The sequence below is a fragment of the Epinephelus lanceolatus genome, chromosome 2, assembly GCF_041903045.1.
Source record: "Epinephelus lanceolatus isolate andai-2023 chromosome 2, ASM4190304v1, whole genome shotgun sequence".
Lineage (NCBI taxonomy): Eukaryota > Metazoa > Chordata > Actinopteri > Perciformes > Serranidae > Epinephelus > Epinephelus lanceolatus.
Window position 1 is genome coordinate 36,985,143 of NC_135735.1, and position 11,682 is coordinate 36,996,824.

The 11,682-nt window shown below is 38.5% G+C and overlaps 1 protein-coding gene across 5 annotated transcripts; it reads left to right on the forward strand.

Moving 5' to 3' along the window:
• Positions 1-867: 867 nt before the first annotated feature.
• aktip (akt interacting protein) lies at positions 868-11,310 on the forward strand. Of its 5 annotated transcripts, none has more exons than XM_033630406.2 (10): positions 868-1,002; positions 1,738-1,862; positions 3,120-3,331; positions 3,592-3,656; positions 4,615-4,715; positions 4,977-5,065; positions 5,597-5,695; positions 9,320-9,427; positions 9,558-9,618; positions 9,761-11,310. In XM_033630406.2, the coding sequence occupies exons 2-10, from the start codon at positions 1,815-1,817 to the stop codon at positions 9,866-9,868; spliced, it is 891 nt and encodes a 296-aa protein (XP_033486297.1). In that variant the 5' UTR covers positions 868-1,002; positions 1,738-1,814; the 3' UTR covers positions 9,869-11,310. The 5 variants fall into 5 exon arrangements, with proteins under 5 accessions (XP_033486297.1, XP_033486320.1, XP_033486306.1 ...); XM_033630429.2 differs by having other exon boundaries at positions 3,123-3,331; XM_033630415.2 differs by having other exon boundaries at positions 869-1,002; positions 1,741-1,862.
• The last annotated feature ends 372 nt before the right edge of the window (positions 11,311-11,682 follow it).

Genomic DNA, 11,682 nt, shown 5'->3' on the forward strand with positions numbered 1-11,682 from the left:
GTTTTACAAAGGCGGTGGCTAACAAGTGGCTAAATCACCCTAGAAAATAACATCATCACGCTGAACATGGCTTAACAGCATCATTGTGGTGAAGTTAAGTCATGTTACCATGGTGTAGTTCGTTTATAGCCTGACGTTAGCTTTTTACTTCTGGCGATTGCATTTGGGCTGCCAAAGCTATTACAGTGGTGTTAATTTGTGAAGACTGTCTTGCTGAACAAAACATGCAAGTACCATAAATGTTTGTTTGTCAAAGATCTTATTTTCTGCTATAATCCAAAATACAATTGAAAAATCCCATTGGCTAGTTTCTATGAGGGAACCAGAGCAAACTAACTTCCATGTCTGCCTACAGTAAAAAGGTCATCCCTGGAGCACTCCATAACCACTAGAGCTTTTTCAGACATCTTGACATGTCATTGTGGGAAAAGCACAGGTGTAGTCAATAACACTAACGACAAGTGCATTCATTTAATGTAGCCAGTAACAAGCCCCAGTTTGATGCATTCTGGACTGATGGACTGGAACTGAGCCATTGTTAATGTTATTAGTTTCACCTGAGCTTTTCCTGCTATAAAAAATCAAATGTTTCTTTATATTTAACCATTTGTTAACTTTCTATATCTCTTTCGTTACAGAAAAATAGGGCAACTGCACTTACCTGACTGACAGCAAACCCTGGTTCCATCACTACTTTTCCCCTGACAAAGCCAAAGCACACATTCCCTTTCACGTGACGGACGCGCCAGCAAATCAAATGACAGGGCTCTTATCCCCTAGACCAATGAGAATCCGTACTTCTACAGGGAAACGCCCCTCATTATGTTAGATTGACCTCAGGTTTCTGTGTCTGTCAAATTATTTAGCTAGCCGATGTTAGCCAGTTAGCCGGGATGACACCCAAAGGAATGGCGAGCAGCTGAGCAGTTTCTGCGAAAATTAGACCGAGACACACGTTAACGTCTCTTTTAAAAGGACTTTTACAGCTCTCTAGTAAATACGGTGAGTCACATCACTAAGCTTTCTCATTTGCAAGGGCTAAAAATTAAAGGAGTAACGTTAGTCCAGTTGTTGGCAACGTCAAAGGTAGCATTATAAGCTAATGCTATATATAACGTTAAGAGAGATAAGGAAAGCAGTTGAGACAACGTCAGTGTGTGGACATTAACGTTAACTAGTCTTAAGCTTGTTAATAGTACTCAACCAGATTTTCAGTTGTCAGCTAGACAGTTAGCGTTAACGAGTTTTAACTACCTAACGTAGGTTCATAGTGTTTGCTAATGTAACGTTAGCATTGTACTGGCGAATGACACGACTGCTCGATATACTATCAGGAATACCACAGTACTAATAGCAGATTTTATAGAAAGTAAAACAGTAATCTTTGGTGTTGCAACCCCACGACAGCCTACATTAGTTATACAGTAGACTATTTGAACGTCGACAACAATACAACTGCTAGCATGCTTCATGAAACAGCTGAGTTAGCACTAAGCTAACCTATCCCAAACAATCGCTCAGTAAAAATCTTCACGGAGGAGGACCTACGCTGTCTGCACTTAACGTTGGGACATTTAAATGATAGCTGTCAAGGTGTAACAATCTATTGATATAGTATTAGCTAGATGACATTAGATCAGCATTAAGGGTTTAATTGTGTTTATGTTCTCCAAGTTGTTTGTGTGTATGTTTGACCATTGTGGCAATACTTGTGTCAAGTGTCTTTTTCCATCACAGCAGCGGATGGCCCGGACAGCACTCTTCGTTGGACCTACATAGAAAGAGGGACACCAATCTGAACCTCTGAATGAGTAATGAACCTGAACCCCTTCTGGAGCATGTCTGCCAATACAAGTCGTAAGGTAAACACAAATGAGCAACATAATGTGCACATGACAGACTGGCATTCAACCTAATGTTATTTTTATTAGCATGGTAGTTATGATAGTACTGGCATTTTTTCACTGTCCAGATCAAGCAAGCAAGTCATTTTACATTGAGAACTGTGTACTGATCTTGTGGTCTGTTGACTTAATAACTGGATTCCTCTAAGGTCTCATGCCATCTAATGTAAATTTTGTGTGTTTGTTGAAAAAGCAGGGGAGATTAAACCGATTGACTTATGCTCAGCAACTGTGACCTTCTCTCCCTATGAATCATTATACTAGATTAGTATCACCAGCGCTCTGTACATATGAAGATGATGTGTTTGCACTCAGCAGTCACAGCTTTGTTTCAAGTTTTAGACAACAATTGTTTGATATTTGAGAAAGACGGCTATGTTTTTAGTACCATTTACAGTTTTTTGCTTTGAGCACCAGCCTGTATCTATTAGAGGTCTCCGTTCCTGCACCTGTCTCCACTTGTATTCATTTTTGTAGGAATCTTGGTAAACTGGAATTGTTAAAAGGGTGTTGTCTGCTACTCATTTTTCTTGGAAAATAATTTGAATGTAAAATCTGTTAGCTTCCTCATTTCAAGTACAAATATGACTGAAAAATTATAAATTTTGATGACAGTGTAAAATACCATACAATCGGCCAGTGCCAGACTGAATTCCCACAAACAAAGGGGAAGGAAGGTACATATTAAGCATGCAGGTGCAACCCCGCTGAGCTAAGAAGTAGACAAATGGTGTACCTTGAGCTTGGGTGTGAGTTAATTTTTTTCTGCCTAGTCAGAGGAACTTTTCAAGCATTATGCCGTCAAGTCAGACTTCAATGAATGTGCAGACTGAATCTGTTCTGTTGCCACACTGTTCAATGCAAACATTCCTGGCATACTTGTATTAGTCATCAGCAGCATTCACTGCAGCTTCCTGGTGCATTCCTGGCATCCTGCTGCTGTGTGCTCAGTCTGTCAGTGACACTGTGTACTGTTACTGTTCCTATCATTTTGAACAGCATCAGCAAGAGACAATGATAGTGGTACTTGAAAGTGCTCTTGTCTAGACATTGCTTCCTGATAAGCTGCAAACCAGATTTGCAGTGTAATGTGAGAGGTTGGTCACAGCACATGGTTACTACTCTGGGCCATTAGTCTACTACTACTACCACTGGATATTATTATTTTTTTATTTATTTATTTGAGAATCCTGTCATATTTCTCACACAAAACAGCAGAGGTCTGACAGCGAGGAGAAGGGTGGGCACGGTGAACAGAGAGCCAGCCCAGCCCGACTTCCTTTTGGCAAAAAGCAGCTTCCTCCCATTCCTAAGAATGCAGCCCCCATTACCAAGCCTACGTCGACAGGCACCCCAGCCCAGTCAGCAAATGGCACACACGCCTCCTATGGCCCCTTTTACTTGGAGTACTCTCTGCTGGCTGAGTTGTAAGTATTGGATTACCATCAGAATTAAAGGTTCAGTGTGTTTGCTGTGTTCCTTGGTACTTTTCACATTTCTATGTTTTATCAGGAGTTCTTAATTAAAATGTGTTTATTAGCACTTTATATTTACATACATGTTTAGTCTGTATTAAGTTGGGTTCAAAGTATCCCGTTGGTTTGGTGCTCAAGAAGAAAAAAATTAAGCTCCATGCATGTTTCTCTCCCTAATGTATTGATGTGTCTTCTTGCCATGTGACCTGCAGCACACTAGTGATTAAGCAGAAACTCCCTGGAATTTATGTCCAGCCATCCTACAAATCAGCACTAAGTAAGGACCCTCTCTTTTAAGTTCATGCCTGTTTCATAGATACACCAGTAAAATGTGGCTACCATAGAAATAAAATGAGTAGAATGGACATTGAACTGTTTGCTGTAGTCATTTGACTTGGGCCATAAAGTGTCACCCTCAGTAGTTTGTGAACGCTGTGCTGGCCAATTCATACCCTTATTTTTCTTGTGAAACAGAAAAATACAACCGTACACCCAAGTTTCTCTCTTTCATTGAACTAAGACTAACATCAACTTTATTGCCTCGTTAACTTGTTGTAAATCACGCTTAATTCAAACTTGATGGAAACAAAATAAAACTCATCAAAACCATTTTAGTTGGTCTTGTTAGTCATCTAGTTAGTTAGTCCAGTATTCCAACAATCATCAGGTCTGGTTTGGGCAAAATTAATCCTTAATTCACGGAATAAGATGTTAAAAATATGATGGCTCTAGGTACTGTTTATCCCCACGGTCTCTCTCTGCCTCTCAGCTGCTAGCTGAGCAGCTGCCTGCTGAGTAGTGGCTCTCGCACCTTCTTTGGAGATGCCTACAGTAAGCCATTTATGGGATAAATAGCAATAAACGAACAGGGAAATAACAACGGTGATATTTTAAAAGAAATGGATTGCTTTTTTGAAAATGTAACGTTAGTACTCTACTGCTGATTTGGTCATTACTGCAAAACGTCACTCCAGTGAGTGCGGCGCTTGCTGTAAATTAGAATGGTTATATGGAAGTTTATGATGAAGTAAGTCGTTACAATGGTTGCATAAAAATGGCCGCCGCTCTGACCATCCTGCTATCTTGATTAGAATTGGAATGTCAATTCTTCTCATTTTATTTCTATGGTGGCTGGTCACAGGTTCCTACTTGAATGCTAAACATCAGCTTCATGATTCTTACCTCTGTTGATGGAAGTAAAGATTCTGAAGAACCGTATGTCTCCCTCTGTTTAGTGTGGTTCGGGGTCATATTCATCAGACATGGCTTGTACCAAGATGGAGTCTTCAAATTCACAGTGTATATTCCAGATAACTATCCAGATGGGGAGTGTCCTGTAAGTATTGTGTGCCTAATTTTTTGTCTTAAACTTTATACAAATGAAAAGCTCTTGAAAAATCTCAAACTATCATTAAGAAATGTTTTCAGTTGTATTTAAACTGTGAAACTACATATATTTTTAAGATAAGTTGATGCATTGACTATAATGGGTGGACTCTTAAGAGACATACGCTTTATTACAAAATGGTCATGAAACTTTGTTGAGCCAAAAGTTGTGGCAAACCCTCCACCATCTCTTCCTTATGCTTTGTTTCAGAAATTAGTGTTTGACATCCCAGTCTTCCATCCTCTTGTTGACCCTGTGTCTGGAGAGCTTGATGTCAGAAGAGCTTTCACCAAATGGAGGTGTGTTTTCTGCTTTTATACTTACAGTTTAGTCTCCTATTTGCTTCTTCATACGTGCATATTTAACTGAAAACTAAAGTACTCATTTTGTGTGTTGAATGCCTCCACTCACCGCATCACCCCCTGAGCCAGTTCAGCTCAGTCACTGCTTCCCTTGGACAGTTTACACAGCTGGACGTTATCTGCAAAGTCATCTTTTGGACCAAAACACGATGAGGCTGAAAGGAAAATATTGTTTGAATAAGAACAAAATAGTGCAAACAAGTTCAGTGTTCTGGTATTCAAATCAGAGAAAGAATATCTTGGATTATCCACCTAATTTAATATTGTAATATATTTCATCACTCAGAACAAAGTTATGAATGTAACTACAGTTCTGTGATGGTAGGGGGTTAACTTTTAGTGAGGAAAAAACATTCTTTACATTCTTTTCTTTCTTTTTAGTTTTCTATGTGGACCATAAAGTGACACCTATATTCCTGTCAAAATGGTTTGATAATGTTTTCAACTTTTTCTGTTGTGTACTTGTAGACGGAATCACAATCACATCTGGCAAGTCTTGATGTACGCACGTACTATTTTCTACAAGATCAATACCACGGAACCACTGAACCCAGAGGCTGCTGTGCTGTGAGTGTCTGAGCCTTTTTTCAGCTGTTTTTAATCTCAAGTAAGAGATTAACCATGACAATGCAACATTTACTTTGTAGTGCTGTATGATATTGCTGAAGAATATATATATATATATATATATATATATATATATATATATATATATATATATATATATATGTGTATATATATATATATATATGTATATGTGTATATGTATGTATATATATATGTGTATATGTATGTGTATATGTATGTGTATATGTATGTGTGTATATATATATATATATATATATATATATATATATATATATATATATATATATATGTGTATATATATATATGTGTATATATATATATATATATATATATATATATATATATATGTATATATATATGTATGTCCACATACAACAGCATTTCAAGAGAATCTAGCAACAGTTTCGTGACGTATTTCTGAGTGAAACGGGATAGGCAGGTGGGACATACTGTGTAATTCCATGGGTGGGATAAAACATTGGGAGGACTTAAATGTGATCGTTGAAATGTGAGTGTGTCATAACAAACGTGTCCATCAGGGGGAGAGAGACAACGCCCACTGTATGCTCCACGTAGGTGCAGAAGCTGTCCACTGTAAAATGCCTTGAGCGTAATTTGGAGCTGCCAAAGATACCACTTTCCCCAAAGTGAATAAATTCTAGCCAGGACGACTGAAACAACTGTGTTTTAGGGAAATGTAACAAGGTTTGAGGTGTCGAATACCCGAAGACACACAGACTTACTGCTCCAATGCTAAGGGTTTTTTTTCCTCTAGTGAAAATGCATATGTTCCAGAAGTACTGAGCATAGTGTGAGAGATTGTAGGAAGATGTTTTGATACAGTTTTGCTGTTAATAATGTGATCCCAATTAATCAATAAATCAGTATACATATGCTAGGCTGAACAGAATTAAAATGCAAATCTAAACTCATTGTATTGGTTCTTTAGCCACTGACATAACTGGGTATTTAGCAGAATTGTATTTGATCAAGTCGTAAGTGGCTGTATGGCACAAGGAAGTATTGTTACAAATGTCGAATGCTTAAGCAGATTGTTAATCAGAACATGGAGCATACCTATGGTAAGCTAAATTTACTTTTCAAAGTGTTGTGCATCAAAAGGTGTCCAACCTGCATGGCCTTGACCCTTGGTCTTACAAGACCCTACAAACATAACAATAACATAATAAGAGTAAAAGAACAAATATGATACACCTCCATACATGTCGCTTGACATTTGACATTCTGACAGGTCATAGCAGGACAAAACACAGGCTAAAAAACACAGGCTTTTCATGAATGTTGGCTCAGTTCAATCAGGTGTTCCACTGAGCCAGCATGCTCAATACCAGAACCCTCAAACTAGCTCACCTAAATGGAATGCAGCCTTTTTTAATGTTCTAAGGTACACCTGTGCTTTCCCTGCTGACATGCTGAAATGTCTGCTGTGAAATACACTCAGTTGCCAGTTTATTAGGTACACCTAGCTTAAATAAATGCAGTCTTAAACAACAGTCCTGCAGTAAATAGTCTCTTCCTGAAGGTTATAATCCTCATCTTTTGGTAAAACTCTATTAGATAGTGGTTGTATGATCATTTTTGAGGATGTAGGTTGCAGTGCTGTTAAATTGTCTTGCAATATGCAGAGAGTTAATTGGCATCACCTCATGGATATAAATGCAAAGGACAAATTAATAGAAGCACCTGTAAGTATAACACCGTATAATTCAGCAGCAGCATCACAGTTTATTTGTCACTGCCTTTTACCATAGAAAGTGATACAAACCAGAAATATAATGAACAGTGTGTACAGGGGCCTGTATCATGAAGCGAGATCAACCTTTCCTGGGTTACCCAGACCTATCTTGGGTTGACTAACCCTAACAATGGCAATCAGGATAATCAGTATCACGACGCTGGATATCAACTCGGTAACTCAACCCAGGGTTGCTTTATCAAGAGCTGTGAACGCGCACACAGCGGACCAATCACAATCATGAGAGAAGCGCAGTGTCACTGAGCGTCCTCACAGAGCGGCGTATGTGAGGGGGAAAAAAGTATTTCTCGTGAGGATCAGAGATTAATTCTACTAAAATATGAGGAGGAGAAAAGCAACATGAAAAGGCCAACACCGTGGCAGCTGTAGGAGGAGGAAACATGCGTGGCAACGCATAACAGGATGAATAATGTTTAGTTTTAGTTTAGATTAGTTTATTTGCACATAATGTTAAAAACAGACCGTATAAAATTTACAAGATTAAAAAAAGAAAAGTGCCGGAGAGGTTAGAAGCCACTAAAAGCTTATCAAAGAAAGTCCCCTGTCAAAACATCAATGAAATCACATAATAGAGAAGAAAAAAATGGGTAAGGAAAGAAGAAATAGAGGAGGAGAGAGGGAAAAATCAAGACAAAACAAGGTAACAAATAAAATTATGTGTAGGTTAAATTACTCATCACTGGTTCAAGTAGCTACAGTACCTGTACCTGTACATCTGACACTGATCACACCCTTGAATCCCATGAAATCAATGCTGCGCAGATGAATTGTGTGTATTACAATTATCATCTAACATCATTGCGTCTGATAAATTGGTCTTCTTTGTCATAACGTTATATATGCTACAATAAAGCTTAAAGCTGACGCCACAATTAAATCATATCAACACCAAATTGATAGACTGAATACAATCATCCTGATATTGAGCTGTGTTAGAAATTAACAGCTGCGCAAAAATATACCTAGTCTCCCTCTTTAAAAAACAAAAAGGAAAATCCCTCAAACACCATGAAGTGTGGACATGATAGGCTACTTTCCACATTTCCAGCAGCAAAGCTGTCAATTAGGCCCATTATCTTTAACAGGGATCATTTCCTCCAACAAAAAAAATGTTGGCACTAATTAATGGTGCTATTAAGTGTCCACCACTTATCAGTTTCTTTCTTATGAAGGGGTGGGATGAAAGTTCGACTTCTTTCCACTCCTTTTTGAACAATCTTTTCATTGTCTGTTGTTGTTGCTTTCTTTTCTTTTTTAATGTTCAAAATAAACTTTCAAATCAAAATCAATCAAATGAATTAAACTTCCCGTCATGACTGGGCTGCATTTCTGTCAGCGGAGTCATTTTTTCCTAACAGCTGATTGGCCAGTGGGTGGTGCTTTTTATAGGATCAGATTCAACCCTGAACTTACCCTGCTCTGGAGCAGAATAGCTGTTCAGAGTAAGTTACCATGGTGACCCCGATAAGAACTGAACTGGCTTTGTGAGACCGAAAACCCAGGGTTAACCCTGAAGTTAGCTCGCTAAGACATTAATCCTGCTTTGTGATACAGGCCCCAGGTCTTTGCTCGTTAAATTCTAAAAAAACCTAAATTCATTATCTGTAATCTAAAAAAGGGACCAGGAGCTCCAGTCATTTTTCTTTCCAGCTGCCTGTCACAGCTTTGTACATGAAGCTCTGTTTTTCTTTTGGTACTTCATATTGCAGTGCCATATGCAAGTCTTTAAATCTCCTCCACAACAAAAAGGTTTAAATTTACTTTAGGCTTTATTTACAGTTTGTGTCTCACATGTCATAAAGCTAACTTTTTTTTTTTCCTTTCAGATATGAAAAGGACGTGCAGTTGTTCAAAAGCAAAGTGGTGGATAGTGTGAAACTATGCAACAGTCATCTTTTTGACCAGCCCAAGATAGATGATCCCTACGCAATAAGGTTGGTGAACTGTCCCCCAAACATTCCAGAACCTTCACCACCACAAGAAAACACACCCTGTAATCCTTTGTGTGTGTCGAGACTCTGAAGTTGTCTCTCACTTACATTGCCACTCTTATCATTGTGATAGTTTTTCTCCGTGGAACCCAGCTGTTCATGAGGAGGCAAAGGAGCGGATGTTCACGTACAAAGTAAGTTTTTAAAACAAACTCCAGTTTAGTTGACCATCTCAGAGTTTTGGTTGACAAGTTTGGTTAAGACAGTTTGACCTATAAGCATTTTGATTTGTCGAGCTTTTCCTGTCATGTTACTAATTTGCCTGTATTGCTCTAGAGACGGCCTGAGGATCACCACAAGGGAACGCAGGTGTCAGGTCTGTCTTGGGTGAAGCCGGGGTCAACACAGCCCTTCAGCAAAGACGACAGTCCTCCACAGAGCTGAACCTGCGCTGTCACTGCAGCAGCCACTAGAGGGAGGCACATGCATGGGATGCCACGCCACTGGCTCGCCTCAGCTGTTTATGTGAACTGGATCCCTGAAACAGTTGGGAGAACTTTATATTAAATCTCCACATTATTGCTCAGCTTTAAAAGCTTTGTAGGCGTCTCCTCAAACAGCTTTAGAGTAAGGAAACAAAGTTTGTATCATATGTAAATCGACAATGACAAATGGATGTCCCAGCAACATCATTTAGGCTGTAATGCAATCAAAGAGCTTTCTCATTTAGATTTTCAGATCCATGCACATGTTGGGCTCGGTGATACAACAAACTGTCCCAAAAAGGAGCTGAAAAGTTTGAGTAAAGCATTCACATGGTAAGTATAGTGGACAACAAGGTCTGTACCATTCGCTGAAATTGGCTCAGGACTGTTTATTTGTCAGACTTGGAATGTTGACAGTCACAGCTGTGTGAATGAAACCTCCTAAACACCACCTCTCCCATTACCCAATTAGACATATGTTTTATATTTCTTATCGGACAATGATTTCTTTTTAATCCCACTGTGTAAACTATTGTCTTAGGTTCTAATATATAAGAATATATATATGTAAAGCAGAGCAGGCAGGTATGGTTTTAAATGAGATCTAAATAAGTAAGCTCCTGTATTTTATTTTGTCTGATTTTAAATCATTTTGAATGTGTTATGTACCTTTTTGGCTGTCGGTTATTAAAGGTTTGATGTGTAAATAATGGTTGCCGTGCTAAGCTTTGAGTCTTAGAGACCTGTCTGCATTGATGCTTGGATTTATTATGTGGATTTTTTTGGTTGTCTTTGCAAATGTTACTTAAGCTTTCTTACAGATCATATCATCACAAGTCAAATAAATCACGGCAGGATTCCCACATAAGTCAGAAGGAAAAACAGAAATGTATTTTGATAAGGTTTTGTTGTTATTGAGTTTCTGAGCAGCACAAAACAGATTATTGTCCAGCTGCAAGAGTCCATCTTTTCTGTTGTGCCAGAGAAATGTCATGCTTTATGTAATGTCATCATCTTAGGAGGGCTCTGGCTTAGTTGTTAATAATATTGAACAGCCACTTTCAATATGCAAATATTGTCAAACTAAGGATTTTGGGGGGAAAAGGGTGGATTTTTTTAATAATGTGTGGGAACTCCAGAAGGACTATAGCCTTTTTAGAAAAGCAGATATGGTGCTGAAACCTGTTAGATCTATTTATAGCTGCTGCGAAAGGCAAGGACGTAACAAAATCTCAGTGTACTTCACACACTGACATTTGGGCTGCTGGCATTTTCAAACGTGTGAGTTTTAATGTGTTCCATACGGTACCATTCATGCTCCGGTTTGTGAAAGATATCGCTGCATAGATGAAGTGAGGTTTAATGCTTTTCTCTGAAATCAATAAAACGATCAAAAACTGTCTTGATTGGAATTTTTGTCATCACTTGAATAGGTTTAAGTGGTTTTACATGCTTGAAATACCTGTTGCAGAGCACAGACTTTTAAGTTCTGTAAGTTTTAAGTTTCCGTCCCCATTGTTTTCCATGAATGCATTGTCACTAGGTGTTAACTGCTATTCAACAAAGGGAAAGGGACAAGGAGGAAGGAAGTAGTCTTCTTTTGTCAAGGTACATTACATCTACATGGAGGGGAAGCTTCACACAAACATTCATTTACACAATTACCTAAGCTATTGTCAACTGTACATAGTCTCATAAATTGTTGGAGGATACTACTCAGACAGCATTCTGTTAGTTATTTTTTTAATCAAAGGAATATTAAATTGACAGAAT